We start from the raw sequence: 15,000 nt of genomic DNA, 5'->3' as shown, positions 1-15,000 counted from the left end.
GTGCATTATTATCTGTGTAATTGTTCTCAGTGATTAGGGGAGGGCAATGAATAGAATGTCTGCGTACTACTAATGATTCGGTGTCCGTTAATGACGGCCAGATCTCCCCTCCCTCGTTATTTACCCTCCCTCGTTATGTCCCATCCCTCGTTATATCCCCTCCCTCGTTATCTCCCCTCCCTCGTTATCCCCCCTCCCTCGTTATCTCCCCTCCCTCGTTATCTCCTCTACCTCGTTATCACCCCTCCCTCGTTATCTCCCCTCCCTCGTTATCTCCTCTCCCTCGTTATATCCCCTCCCTCGTTATCCACCTCCCTCGTTATCTCCCCTCCCTCCTATCCCCCTCCCTTGTTATCCCCCTCCATTGTTAACCCCCCCCCCCCGTTATCTCCCTCCCTCCTATCACCCCTCCCTCGTTATCTCCCCTCCCTCGTTATCTCCTCTCCCTCGTTATCTCCCCTCCCTCGTTATCCCCCTCCCTCGTTATCTCCCCTCCCTCGTTATTCCCCTCCCTTGTTAACCCCCCCTCGTTATCCCCCCTCCCTCGTTATCCCCCCTCCCTCGTCTCTCAGCATGGGATGATTCCCCCTCTATCTCAGCATGGGATGATTCCCCCTCTATCTCAGCATTGGATGATTCCCCCTCTATCTCAGCATGGGATGATTCCCCCTCTATCTCAGCATGGGATGATTCCCCCTTTATCTCAGCATGGGATGATTCCCCCTCTATCCCAGCATGGGATGATTACCCTTCTATCTCAGCATGGGCTGGTTCTACCTCTCTCTCAGCATGGGATGATTCCCCCTCTCTCTCAGCATGGGATGATTACCCTTCTATCTCAGCATGGGATGATTCCCCCTCTCTCTCAGCATGGGATGATTATCCCTCTCTCTCAGCATGGGATGATTCCCCCTCTATCTCAGCATGGGATGATTCCCCCTCTCTCTCAGCATGGGATGATTCCCCTTCTATCTCAGCATGGGATGATTCCCCCTCTCTCTCAGCATGGGATGATTCCCCCTCTATCTCAGCATGGGATGATTCCCCCTCTCTCAGCATGGGATGATTACCCCTTCTCTCTCAGGATGGGATGATTCACCCTCTATCTCAGCATGGGATGATTCCCCCTCTATCTCAGCATGGGATGATTCCCCATCTATCTCAGCAAGGGATGGCTCCCCCTCTATCTCAGCATGGATAGTCTGTGGATAGTCTGTGGAGAGAGAGAGTCGTTCCCTACAAAGCGGTGGAGAGAGATAGTCGTTCCCCACAAAGCTGTGGAGAGAGAGAGATTCGTTCCCTACAAAGCGGTGGAGAGAGAGAGTCGTTCCCCGCAACGCTGTGGAGAGAGAGAGATTCGTTCCCTACAAAGCTGTGTAGAGAGAGAGTTGTTCCCTACAAAGCTGTGGAGAGAGAGAGTCGTTCCCTACAAAGCTGTGGAGAGAGAGAGATTCGTTCCCTACAAAGCGGTGGAGAGAGAGAGTCGTTCCCTACAAAGCTGTGGAGAGAGTCGTTCCCCACAAAGCTGTGGAGAGAGAGAGTCGTTCCCCACAAAGCTGTGGAGAGAGAGAGTCGTTCCCCACAAAGCTGTGGAGAGAGAGAGTCGTTCCCCACAAAGCTGTGGAGAGAGAGAGTCGTTCCCCACAAAGTCGTGGAAAGAGAGAGAGTCATTCCCCACAAAGCTGTGGAGAGAGAGAGTCGTTCCCTACAAATTTGTGGAGAGAGAGAGTCGTTCCCCACAAAGCTGTGGAGAGAGAGAGTCGTTCCCTACAAAGCTGTGGAGAGAGAGAGTCGTTCCCCACAACGCTGTGGAGAGAGAGAGTCGTTCCCTACAAAGCTGTGGAGAGAGAGAGTCGTTCCCTACAAAGCTGTGGAGAGAGAGAGTCGTTCCCTACAAATTTGTGGAGAGAGAGAGTCGTTCCCCACAAAGCTGTGGAGAGAGAGAGTCGTTCCCTACAAAGCTGTGGAGAGAGAGTCTTTCCCTACAAAGCTGTGGAGAGAGAGTCGTTCCCCACAAAGCTGTGGAGAGAGATAGTCGTTCCCTACAAAGCTGTGGAGAGAGAGAGTCTTTCCCTACAAAGCTGTGGAGAGAGAGTCGTTCCCCACAAAGCTGTGGAGAGAGATAGTCGTTCCCTACAAAGCTGTGGAGAGAGAGAGTCTTTCCCTACAAAGCTGTGGAGAGAGAGTCGTTCCCCACAAAGCTGTGGAGAGAGATAGTCGTTCCCTACAAAGCTGTGGAGAGAGAGAGTCTTTCCCTACAAAGCTGTGGAGAGAGATAGTCGTTCCCTACAAAGCTGTGGAGAGAGAGAGTCTTTCCCTACAAAGCTGTGGAGAGAGAGAGTCGTTCCCTACAAAGCTGTGGAGAGAGAGAGTCGTTCCCTACAAAGCTGTGGAGAGAGAGAGTCGTTCCCCACAAAGCTGTGGAGAGAGAGAGTCGTTCCCTACAAAGCGGTGGAGAGAGAGAGTCGTTCCCCACAAAGCTGTGGAGAGAGAGTCGTTCCCCACAACGCTGTGGAGAGAGAGAGTCGTTCCCCACAAAGCTGTGGAGAGAGAGAGAGTTGTTCCCCACAACGCTGTGGAGAGAGAGAGTCGTTCCCCACAAAGCGGTGGAGAGAGAGAGTCGTTCCCTACAAAGCTGTGGAGAGAGAGAGATTCGTTCCCTACAAAGCGGTGGAGAGAGAGAGTCGTTCCCTACAAAGCTGTGGAGAGAGTCGTTCCCCACAAAGCTGTGGAGAGAGAGAGTCGTTCCCCACAAAGCTGTGGAGAGAGAGAGTCGTTCCCCACAACGCTGTGGAGAGAGAGAGTCGTTCCCTACAAAGCTGTGGAGAGAGAGAGTCGTTCCCTACAAAGCTGTGGAGAGAGAGAGTCTTTCCCTACAAAGCTGTGGAGAGAGAGTCGTTCCCCACAAAGCTGTGGAGAGAGATAGTCGTTCCCTACAAAGCTGTGGAGAGAGAGAGTCTTTCCCTACAAAGCTGTGGAGAGAGAGTCGTTCCCCACAAAGCTGTGGAGAGAGATAGTCGTTCCCTACAAAGCTGTGGAGAGAGAGAGTCTTTCCCTACAAAGCTGTGGAGAGAGATAGTCGTTCCCTACAAAGCTGTGGAGAGAGAGAGTCTTTCCCTACAAAGCTGTGGAGAGAGAGAGTCGTTCCCTACAAAGCTGTGGAGAGAGAGAGTCGTTCCCTACAAAGCTGTGGAGAGAGAGAGTCGTTCCCCACAAAGCTGTGGAGAGAGAGAGTCGTTCCCCACAAAGCTGTGGAGAGAGAGAGTCGTTCCCCACAAAGCTGTGGAGAGAGAGTCGTTCCCCACAACGCTGTGGAGAGAGAGAGTCGTTCCCCACAAAGCTGTGGAGAGAGAGAGAGTTGTTCCCCACAACGCTGTGGAGAGAGAGAGTCGTTCCCTACAAAGCTGTGGAGAGAGATAGTCGTTCCCCACAACGCTGTGGAGAGAGAGAGTCGTTCCCTACAAAGCTGTGGAGAGAGATAGTCGTTCCCTACAAAGCTGTGGAGAGAGAGAGTCGTTCCCCACAAAGCTGTGGAGAGAGAGAGTCGTTCCCTACAAAGCTGTGGAGAGAGAGAGTCGTTCCCTACAAAGCGGTGGAGAGAGAGAGTCGTTCCCCACAACGCTGTGGAGAGAGAGAGTCGTTCCCCACAAAGCTGTGGAGAGAGAGAGAGTTGTTCCCCACAACGCTGTGGAGAGAGAGAGTCATTCCCCACAAAGCGGTGGAGAGAGAGAGTCGTTCCCTACAAAGCTGTGGAGAGAGAGAGTCGTTCCCCACAAAGCTGTGGAGAGAGAGAGTTGTTCCCCACAACGCTGTGGAGAGAGAGAGTCGTTCCCCACAACACTGTGGAGAGAGAGAGTCATCCCTACAAAGCGGTGGAGAGTGAAAACATGTATTAGCTTTGTAATGGGAAGAGCAATTCCCATCAGAATGTACAGTACACTGCTCTACAGCACAGTGAACAACACAACACACACACACTCACACTTACACACACACGCAACAACACACGCACGTGCACGCACACACGCTCGCGGACGCACACACTTCCAACATCAGCGATTCATTTTTTAATGAAACTCCTTGCGGAGATGTAAACAATGCTGTTACTCCCACAACTGAATGTACTTTTGAAGTGTTTTTCTGCTCCCCATAGGCTGCCGTTCCGTTACTTAGTCTCCGGATGAGAGAGTGTTTGCCAAGCGACGCACATCTACACTGTAAACACGGACCACCAAAATGAGGCTAAGTTGTTTGTTGGGTTTTTATTCAATTCCCCACGAGCTGTTACTGTAGCAACAGTCGCTCTTTCTGTGAACCGGAATCTGGGCACACGGCAGACGTCGGGATATTGGGATTCTCCTTTAAGTCCATGACCAATCGCCAACTTTTCAAAGCATTAATAGTGTCAAAATACGTTTGTACTTATCAAAGAACGGAGGTAAAAAAAAAAATGCCTTGTCTGGAAATAATCTAAGTATTGTTTTTGGGTAAGTGGGCAATGAGCCAAATCCACCTGTCACGTTCTGACCTTATGTTCCTTTGTTATGTCTTTATTTTAGTTTGGTCAGGGCGTGAGTTGGGGTGGGCATTCTATGTTGGTTTTTCTATGTTTTGTTCTATTGTTCTATTTCTATGTGTTTGGCCTAGTATGGTTCTCCATCAGAGGCAGGTGTCAGACGTTGTCTCTGATTGGGAGCCATATTTAGGTTGCCCTATTTTTCATTGTGTTTTGTGGGTGATTATATTTTCTGTTCTGTGTTTTGTTTCACCGTACAGGACTGTTCGTTTGTCGTTTTGTTGTTTTTGTTCAGTGTTCATTATTCGTATTAAAACAATATGGACACTTACCACGCTGGTCCTCCTCTTCTTCCAACCACGACGAGCGTTACACCACCTCTTCAGCATCTCCTGCTATAGCAGTAACGTAGTTAAAATACACTGAATAAGGTCTATCTAGAAATATACCATCGCTTTAAAAACGTTCCCTATATTGTCCACTAAATCTACTTACATTAAATATTATTACCGTCCATGTAGCACGACCTGTCCTGCTACTGGACCAGCCGACCTGCCCTGCTGCTGGACCAGTCGACCTGCCCCGCTGCTGGACCAGCCGACCTGCCCTGCTACTGGACCAGCCGACCTGCCCTGCTACTGGACCAGTCGACCTGCCCTGCTACTGGACCAGCCGACCTGCCCTGCTGCTGGACCAGCCGACCTGCCCTGCTGCTGGATCAGTCGACCTGCCCTGCTACTGGATCAGTCGACCTGCCCTGCTGCTGGATCAGTCGACCTGCCCTGCTGCTGGACCGGCCGACCTGCCCTGCTACTGGACCAGCCGACCTGCCCTGCTGCTGGACAGCCCAGTACATCGCCAGGGCCGAGCTCCCTGCCATCCAGGACCTCTATACCAGGCGGTGTGGTAGGAAAGCCAACGAAAATCATTAAAGCCTCCAACCAGTCAAACCATAGACTATTCTCCCTGCTTCTTGATGGCAGGCGGTACTGGTGCGTCAAAACTGACACCAACAGGCTCTTGAACAGCTTCCACCCCCAAGCAACACGACTGATAAATAGCTAACAAAATAATTAGACGGACCAAGTTGACCTTGTATCTATATTGACCTTTTATTTCAGTATGTTGCATTGTCTCGATGCACACTCACAGGTCCCTACACACTCACAGGTCCCTACACACTCACAGGTCCCTACACACTCACAGGTCCCTACACACTCACAGGTCCCTACACACTCACAGGTCCCTACACACTCATAGGACCCTACACACACACAGGACCCTACACACGCACAGGACCCTACACACGCACAGGTCCCTACACACTCACAGGACCCTACACACTCACAGGTCCCTACACACTCACAGTACCCTACACACTCACAGGTCCCTACACACTCACAGGTCCCTACACACTCACAGGTCCCTACACACTCACAACCACTGTCACTCCAACACACACAGAAAGGGGTTGTGAGTTAGCCAGAAAGGGGTTGTGAGTTAGCCAGAAAGGGGTTCCTAGTTAGCCAGAAAGGGGTAGTGAGTTAGTCAGAAAGGGGTTGTGAGTTAGCCAGAAAGGGGTTGTGAGTTAGTCAGAAAGGGGTTGTGAGTTAGTCAGAAAGGGGTTGTGAGTTAGTCAGAAAGGGGTTGTGAGTTAGCCAGAAAGGGGTTGTGAGTTAGTCAGAAAGGGGTTGTGAGTTAGCAAGAAAGGGGTTGTGAGTTAGCCAGAAAGGGGTAGTGAGGTAGTCAGAAAGGGGTTGTGAGTTAGTCAGAAAGGGGTTGTGAGTTAACCAGAAAGGGGTAGTGAGTTAGTCAGAAAGGGGTTCCTAGTTAGCCAGAAAGGGGTTGTGAGTTAGCCAGAAAGGGGTTCCTAGTTAGCCAGAAAGGGGTTGTGAGTTAGCCAGAAAGGGGTTCCTAGTTAGCCAGAAAGGGGTAGTGAGTTAGCCAGAAAGGGGTTCCTAGTTAGCCAGAAAGGGGTTGTGAGTTAGTCAGAAAGGGGTTCCTAGTTAGCCAGAAAGGGGTTGTGAGTTAGCCAGAAAGGGGTTCCTAGTTAGCCAGAAAGGGGTTGTGAGTTAGCCAGAAAGGGGTTCCTAGTTAGCCAGAAAGGGGTAGTGAGTTAGTCAGAAAGGGGTTGTGAGTTAGCCAGAAAGGGGTTGTGAGTTAGTCAGAAAGGGGTTGTGGGTTAGTCAGAAAGGGGTTGTGAGTTAGTCAGAAAGGGGTAGTGAGTTAGTCAGAAAGGGGTTGTGAGTTAGTCAGAAAGGGGTTGTGAGTTAGTCAGAAAGGGGTTGTGAGTTAGTCAGAAAGGGGTTGTGAGTTAGTCAGAAAGGGGTAGTGAGTTAGTCAGAAAGGGGTTGTGAGTTAGTCAGAAAGGGGTTGTGAGTTAGTCAGAAAGGGGTTGTGAGTTAGTCAGAAAGGGGTTGTGAGTTAGTCAGAAAGGGGTTGTGAGTTAGCCAGAAAGGGGTAGTGAGTTAGTCAGAAAGGGGTTGTGAGTTAGTCAGAAAGGGGTTGTGAGTTAGTCAGAAAGGGGTTGTGAGTTAGTCAGAAAGGGGTTGTGAGTTAGTCAGAAAGGGGTTGTGAGTTAGCCAGAAAGGGGTTGTGAGTTAGTCAGAAAGGGGTTGTGAGTTAGTCAGAAATGGGTTGTGAGTTAGTCAGAAAGGGGTTGTGAGTTAGTCAGAAAGGGGTTGTGAGTTAGTCAGAAAGGGGTTGTGAGTTAGTCAGAAAGGGGTTGTGAGTTAGTCAGAAAGGGGTTGTGAGTTAGCCAGAAAGGGGTTGTGAGTTAGTCAGAAAGGGGCTGTGAGTTAGCCAGAAAGGGGTAGTGAGTTAGCCAGAAAGGGGTAGTGAGTTAGTCAGAAAGGGGTTGTGAGTTAGTCAGAAAGGGGTTGTGAGTTAGCCAGAAAGGGGTAGTGAGTTAGTCAGAAAGGGGCTGTGAGTTAGTCAGAAAGGGGTTGTGAGTTAGCCAGAAAGGGGTAGTGAGTTAGTCAGAAAGGGGTTGTGAGTTAGTCAGAAAGGGGTTGTGAGTTAGTCAGAAAGGGGTTGTGAGTTAGTCAGAAAGGGGTTGTGGGTTAGTCAGAAAGGGGCTGTGAGTTAGTCAGAAAGGGGTTGTGAGTTAGTCAGAAAGGGGTTGTGAGTTAGCCAGAAAGGGGTAGTGAGTTAGTCAGAAAGGGGTTGTGAGTTAGTCAGAAAGAGATTTCACTGTACTGGTGCATTTAACATTAAAACTGGAAACTTGAATCTTGACATTATTAAGCTTGAAAAGCTGCTGAACGGCAAATTGAATCGTTGCTTCCTGCCCCAGATTCTGGTTCACTCTTTCTTCGGTTCTCATAAACTAAAATCCATAAGTTCACATACAGAACTATAACACACAGTATGGGCCTCACAAACCCCAATCCAATACGTACACTAGAGTCCACAAAGAACTAACAAACCACAATACAATCCAAAAGTACTGTAGGTTAGCCGCTAAACACGGACAACAACATGGAGAGAGTAACTGTTTTAGATGGAACCTGAAACCACAATCCAAAACATGACGTGTGGTCGTGTAGACTCAACATATATGCTGTTTTAGAAGCATACTGTGTAATCTGTTGAGCCACACCCTTGAGATGGCCATTGAGAGACAGTCACTAAACATGATTATTTAAATAACCTTTTATTAAATCACTTATTGTCCTTAAAAAAAAACAGATTTTGAAACATCCATTTTAAAGGGACAGGGGATAGGCAAGGTCTGGCTGGAATGGCATCAGGGTAATAAGCGGACCCAGATTACATTTCTCTTCTTCGCTTTTAAAGTAATGTCCACATATTGCTGTAAAAGTAATGTCCCATATTGCTGTAAAAGTAATGTCCCATATTGCTGTAAAAGTAATGTCCGCATATTGCTGTAAAAGTAATGTCCCATGTTGCTGTAAAAGTAATGTCTGTATATTGCAGTGAGATTCTGTAATATCCTTTATAGCTCGTGGTGTTTTACTCCTGTTTTAATTAAGAATTCTTGTTATCAAGGTCAGATTGAAGGGCAAGGCACATCTCAGGGAGCGTCCCAAAAGGAACCCTATTCCCTATTTAGTGCACTACTATTGAACCAGAGCCCTATTGGCTTTCATCAAACGTAGTGCACAATATAGGGAATAGGGTGCCATTTGGGACGCACTTCTCAGTCATCCTCTAGTGATATTAACAATGATGAACAGAGTAGCCATCTTGAAAAGTACCAGATGGCATAGAGATATAGTTTCATATGGTTCCTAAATTAAATAAGTTAACAATCTATAAAGCTACATCGGACTGGCTTCACAGATCCATTCATATAGATTTAAACCTCATTTGCACACACTCTATATAGACTTTTCTATTGTGTTATTGACTGTATGTTTGATAAATTAATGTGTAACTTTGTGTTGTTTGTTTGTGTCGCACTGCTTTGCTTTATCTTGGCCAGGTCGCAGTTGTAAATGAGAACTTGTTCTCAACTGGCCTACCTGGTTATTAAATAAAGGTGAAATAAATACTAAATAAAAATACAGCTCTGTATAAAGTGAGGCTTAATCTGGTCAGTTAACCTCTAAAAGTCGAAGCCGTAGAGATCAGGGGGAGGCTGGGAGGATTATACCATGGATCAGACAGATGTTTGATTTGGAATTGTAGCCCTTTAGATATATATATATAAAAAAAAAAATATCTAAAATATATTTGCTAAAATATTGCATTTGGCCTACTACTATAGCACAAAGAAAATTGACTAACACATTCGTAAAAAGGCAAAAAAAGACAGTAAAAAAAGAAAATAAATCTTAAAGAATTAGGTTTTGAAGTGTCTGTACTATATCTACGAGGTATAAGAAGGCTTTAAACCTCTTACATATTTGACCCCTTATTGTTATGCCACACGACCTCCTCCACACTTTCATTCGTTATGTATTGGGTTACCTTCAGACGAGTCCCGTGACACCTGTGGGCATCGTAGAGCGTAAAACAGAGAACACCATCGTGTTTGAGAGAGTCTCCCGTCTTCCATAGTGTGTCATAAATATGACAAATCGTTCGGACGCTACGGACACGTTCAGGGTGTCTCATGGTCTGACAAACACCGCTGGACCTCAGCCACCTTCCACCAGATACGCGGAAGGGTGACATACCGTAGTGTAGGTGAATGCGGTGGATTGAGACGCAGGCCATGCAACAAAATAAAAGATATCTCTAGCTTAAACGGATTCTAATGGGGATTTCTTATTATGTTACTTAGATTGATGGACGCCGAAGGGTCAACAGACTCTTAAGGATTAACGGCTAAAGTAGATCCAGTTTCAGCACCATGGACAGCTCTCGCTGGTGAATGCAGGCTCACCATGGACAGCTCTCACTGGTGAATGCAGGCTCCCCATGAACAGCTCTCGCTGGTGATTGCAGGCTCTCCATGGACAGCTCTCGCTGGTGAATGCAGGCTCCCCATGAACAGCTCTCGCTGGTGAATGCAGGCTCCCCATGGACAGCTCTCGCTGGTGAATGCAGGCTCCCCATGGACAGCTCTCGCTGGTGAATGCAGGCTCCCCATGGACAGCACTCGCTGATGAATGCAGGCTCACCATGGACAGCTCTCGCTGGTGAATGCAGGCTCCCCATGAACAGCTCTCGCTGGTGAATGCAGGCTCACCATGGACAGCTCTCACTGGTGAATGCAGGCTCCCCATGAACAGCTCTCGCTGGTGAATGCAGGCTCCCCATGGACAGCTCTCGCTGGTGAATGCAGGCTCCCCATGAACAGCTCTCGCTGGTGAATGCAGGCTCCCCATGGACAGCTCTCGCTGGTGAATGCAGGCTCCCCATAGACAGCTCTCGCTGGTGAATGCAGGCTCCCCATGAACAGCTCTCGCTGGTGAATGCAGGCTCACCATGGACAGCTCTCGCTGGTGAATGCAGGCTCCCCATGGACAGCTCTCGCTGGTGAATGCAGGCTCCCCATGGACAGCTCTCGCTGGTGAATGCAGGCTCCCCATGGACAGCTCTTTTGTCACCACAAAATTAGAATGAGTCAACGATGACATAACGGATGGTGACCGGCAGTCATATTGAGTGTCCCCAGAGACGTGAAGCAGTAAGTTCAGCGTTCAAGTCGAGATGTTCTATTCATACGGCTGTCACAGAGTGCATGGACATAAGTGTACAGCAGTAACCTTTACCCGTAACCCTTACCTTCTAACCTTTCATCACAACCAATCATCACTCACCCCTCGACCCTACATTTCTAGATAAGGAATAACTAGCTCATTGGTACCGGATATATACCACCACCTCTGTCTGGCCTCCTAGTTACTACCCCGGAATAAAACCAGCACACGTCAGATAAATTACCTCATCGGGACTTGGTGAGGAAGACAATGGCGAAAAGCCCTCAGCTAACTAAGAGAGCTCCTCTCCTCTCCTCTCCTCTCCTCTCCCTTTGCTTCTTCTCCTCCCTCTCCTTTCCTCCTCTCCTCTCCTCCCCTCTCGTCTCTTCTATTCTGAGAGGACCGTCAGTTTGCTGTCTTTACCTCACCGCCCAGCTCAGTTTCCTGTCCTTCCTCCAGGGAGAGACTCACCAGGACGCTGCTGCTGCTGCTGCTGCTGTCTTCAAAGCAGACTTTATTCTATTTTAATTGTCCTGTCGCTAACTGGAGAGGAAGGATCTATTATTTTAGTCAGCTCCAATATATCTCAGTCTATTCTTTTAAACTAGTGGGATATGGAGGGAGATAAAGACTCTGGGCAGTAGCTATAATTATGAAAACTGTATCCCAAATGAATCCTGATTAGTTTGTAGACAGATTTTTGTGCTGAATAAGTGTTAGGCCTAGATTAAATCCAGACTGTGGACAATCCACATTATGGTGCGAATTAAATTTAAAGGTACTTTTCTAATTGTGCTGACGTATGTCACGTTTACCATGAAAACCTCACCCAATTACCTGTTTATTATTTAACCCTTTGTTCCCCATGTTTGTTTGTTTGTGAGTGATTGTTCTTTGTAAATCGGTCCGTTATTGTGGGCTCGTAAATTTGCCTTGTATTTTTGTATTTTGAGTAAAGTACGTTGATTACTCATTTCTGCTGTCCTGCGCCTGACTCTCTACACCAGCTGCACACAGGACCCCATTACAGAATCACTCACCTGCCCAATGGAGTCAGCAGGAGCAGACGCCCTCCCTGTGGCACGCGACCATATTGCAACGTCTGGGCACCGCCATGGATCGTGTGCTGCAGACGATTGATCGTTGGGAGAGAGGTGGAGGATTTCCAGCGCCTCCACCAGCCCCACTACCGACGACCCCACTGTCCACCTCTATTTTCCCTGGTCCCAGCAGCATTCGGCTCGCGCTCCCGAGGGAGTATGATGGGACGGCTGCCGGATGCCAGGGGTTCCTACTACAGCTGGAGCTCTACCTGGCAACCGTCCACCCGGCTCCTTCGGGACGTGAGAGCGTGTCCTCCCTCGTCTCCTGCCTCTCAGGCAAAGCCCTGGAGTGGGCCAACGCCGTATGGAGTGAACGGGGACGCGGCGTTGGACCATTACGCAAAGTTCACCCGCCGCTTACGGGCAGTTTTCGACCAGCGGGTGAAGCAGTCGTCGAGCGGCGGGTGAACAGCTGTTCCACCTGAGGCAGGAGACGAGGAGCGTGCAGGATTTTGCTTTGGACTTCCGGACCCTGGCCGCCAGCGCGGGATGGAACGACAGGGCCCTGATCGATCACTACCGGTGCAGTCTGCGTGAGGACGTCCGTCGGGAGTTGGCCTGCCGAGACACCACCCTCACATTGGACCAGCTGGTGGACCTGTCCATCCCGCTGGACAACCTGCTTACCCGTGTACGTCCGGATCGGGGCCTGTCAGTTCCATCCCCCAGCACCTCTGCTACGACGCCCATGGAGCTGGGAGGTGCTGCACTTAGGGCGACTGGAGGGGCCATTCCCTGCACCATCTGTGGCCGCAGAGGGCACACTGCTGGTCGGTGCTGAGGGGGTTCCTCAGGGAGTCGAGGCAGCAGGCAGGGCACTATCATGTCACCCCAGGTGAGTCGGCACCAGGCTCACCCAGAGCCCTCTGTTGCTCACATATATGTGTTTGTTTCATTTCCTGAGTTTTCCCCACATTCCCAGCATAAGGCGCTCGTAGATTCAGGCGCAGCTGGGAATTTTATTGACCGTTCATTTGCCCGTAGTTTAGAGATCCCCCTTGTTCCTGTGGATGGGCCCTTCCCCGTGCATGCCCTAGATAGTCGACCATTAGGGTCAGGGCTGATTAGGGAGGCCACCGCTCCACTAGACATGGTTACGCAGGAGGGTCATAAGGAGAGAATCAGTCTCTTTCTTATTGATTCTCCTGCGTATCCCGTGGTGCTGGGCTTACCCTGGTTGGCCTGTCACAACCCCACTATTTCGTGGCAACAGAGGGCTCTCAACGGGTGGTCACGAGAGTCCTCAGGGAGGTGTGTGGGGGTTTCCATCGGTGCGACTACGGTGGAAAGTCCAGACCAGGTCTCCACCGTGGGCATTCCCTCAGAATATGCCGATTTGGCTCTCGCCTTCTGTAAGAAGAGGGCGACTAATATACCACCTCATCGACGGGGGGATTGTGCGATAAATCTCCTGGTAGACGCAGCACTTCCCAGGAGTCACGTGTATCCTCCGTCACAGGAGGAGACGGCGGCTATGGAAACATATGTCTCCGAATCTCTGGGGCAGGGATACATTCGGCCCTCCACTTCACCTGCCTCCTCGAGTTTCATTTTTGTGAAGAAGAAGGATGGGGGTCTGTGCCCGTGTATTGACTATCGAGGGATCAATCAGATCACAGTGAGGTACAGCTACCCGCTGCCTCTCATCGCCAGTGCGATCGAGTCAATGCACGCGGCTCGCTTCTTCACAAAATTGGACATCAGGGGCGCTTACAACCTGGTGCGTATCCGGGAGGGGGACGAGTGGAAGACGCCATTTAGTACCACCTCAGGGCACTATCAGTACCTCGTCATGCCGTACGGGTTGATGAATGCTCCATCAGTCTTCTAGGCCTTTGTTGACTAGATTTTCCGGGACCTGCACGGGCAGGGTGTAGTGGTGTATATCGACGACATTCTGATATACTCCGCTACACGCGCCGAGCATGTGTCTCTGGTGCGCAGGGTGCTTGGTCGACTGTTGGAGTATGACCTGTACGTCAAGGCTGAGAAATGCCTGTTCTTCCAACAGTCCATCTCCTTCCTAGGGTATCGCATTTCCACCTCAGGGGTGGAGATGGAGAGTGACCGCATTGCAGCCGTGCGTAATTGGCCGACTCCCACCACGGTAAAGGAGGTGCAACGGTTTCTAGGGTTTGCCAACTACTACCGGAGGTTTATTCGGTTTTGGTCAGGTAGCAGCTCCCATTACCTCACTGCTGAAGGGGGGACCGGTGCGGCTGCAGTGGTCGGCTGAGGCGGACAGGGCTTTTGGTCACCTGAAGGCTCTGTTTACCTCGGCCCCCGTGCTGGCTCATCCGGATCCCTCTTTGGCTTTCATAGTAGAGGTGGACTGCGTCTGAGGCTGGGATAGGAGCCGTGCTCTCTCAGCGCTCGGGCACACCACCAAAGCTCCTCCCCTGTGCTTTCTTTTTGAAGAAGCTCAGCCCGGCGGAGCGAAATTATGATTTGGGGGACCGGGAGCTGTTGGCTGTTGTCAAGGCTCTGAATGCGTGGAGATATTGGCTTGAGGGGGCTAAACAAACTTTTCTCATCTGGGCTGACCACCGCAATCTGGAGTATATCCGGGGGGCGAGGAGACTGAACCCTCGCCAGGCAAGGTGGGCCATGTTTTTAACCCGTTTTGTTTTCACTCTATCCTACAGAGATGATGTCAGAGATGATACTCTGTGAAGTTAGCATCTTCATTCCCAGAATGCTAAGGCAGACGCACTGTCCCGGATGTATGACACAGAGGAGCGGTCCATGGATCACACTCCAGCCTCTTGCCTGGTGTTGCCGACTTCCGCCGAAGTCGGTCCCTCTCCTTGTTGTAGGGACGGCGTTCGGCGGTCGACGTCACCGGCCTTCTAGCCACCGCCGATCCTCTTTTCATTTTCCATTTGTTTTGTCTTACACACCTGGTTTCACTCACCCAATTACCTGTTTATTATTTAACCCTCTGCTCCCCATGTTTGTTTGTGAGTGATTGTTCTTTGTAAATCGGTCCGTTATTGTGGGCTCGTATATTTGCCTTGTATTTTTGTATTTTGAGTAAAGTATGTTGATTACTTATTTCTGTTGTCCTGCGCCTGACTCTCTACACCAGCTACACACAGGACCCCATTACACCTTCATGTGTCAGAGATGATACTCTGTGAAATTAGCACCTTCATGTGTCAGAGATGATACTCTGTGAAGTTAGCACCTTCATGTGTCAGAGATGATACTCTGTGAAGTTAACACCTTCATGTGTCAGAGAAGATACTCTGTGAAGTTAGCACCTTCA

At 49.7% G+C, this 15,000-nt stretch overlaps 1 protein-coding gene across 1 annotated transcript in view; it reads left to right on the top strand.

Annotated features, from left to right (window-relative positions):
- The first annotated feature begins 12,555 nt into the window (after positions 1 to 12,555).
- The window catches only part of LOC139572663 (melanoma-associated antigen C1-like), a 56,645-nt gene continuing 54,200 nt past the window's right edge, over positions 12,556 to 15,000 (top strand). Inside the window, exons 1-3 of the mRNA XM_071395341.1 lie at positions 12,556 to 12,567; positions 13,294 to 13,521; positions 14,151 to 14,332. Of these exons, the coding sequence (XP_071251442.1) occupies positions 12,556 to 12,567; positions 13,294 to 13,521; positions 14,151 to 14,332 (422 nt within the window). The remainder of the gene's footprint in view (positions 12,568 to 13,293; positions 13,522 to 14,150; positions 14,333 to 15,000) is intronic.

The sequence above is a fragment of the Salvelinus alpinus genome, chromosome 4, assembly GCF_045679555.1.
Source record: "Salvelinus alpinus chromosome 4, SLU_Salpinus.1, whole genome shotgun sequence".
NCBI classification, from domain to species: Eukaryota; Metazoa; Chordata; class Actinopteri; order Salmoniformes; family Salmonidae; genus Salvelinus; species Salvelinus alpinus.
Note: the sequence above shows the minus strand (reverse complement) of the source record. Positions and strands in the feature narration are given on the sequence as shown.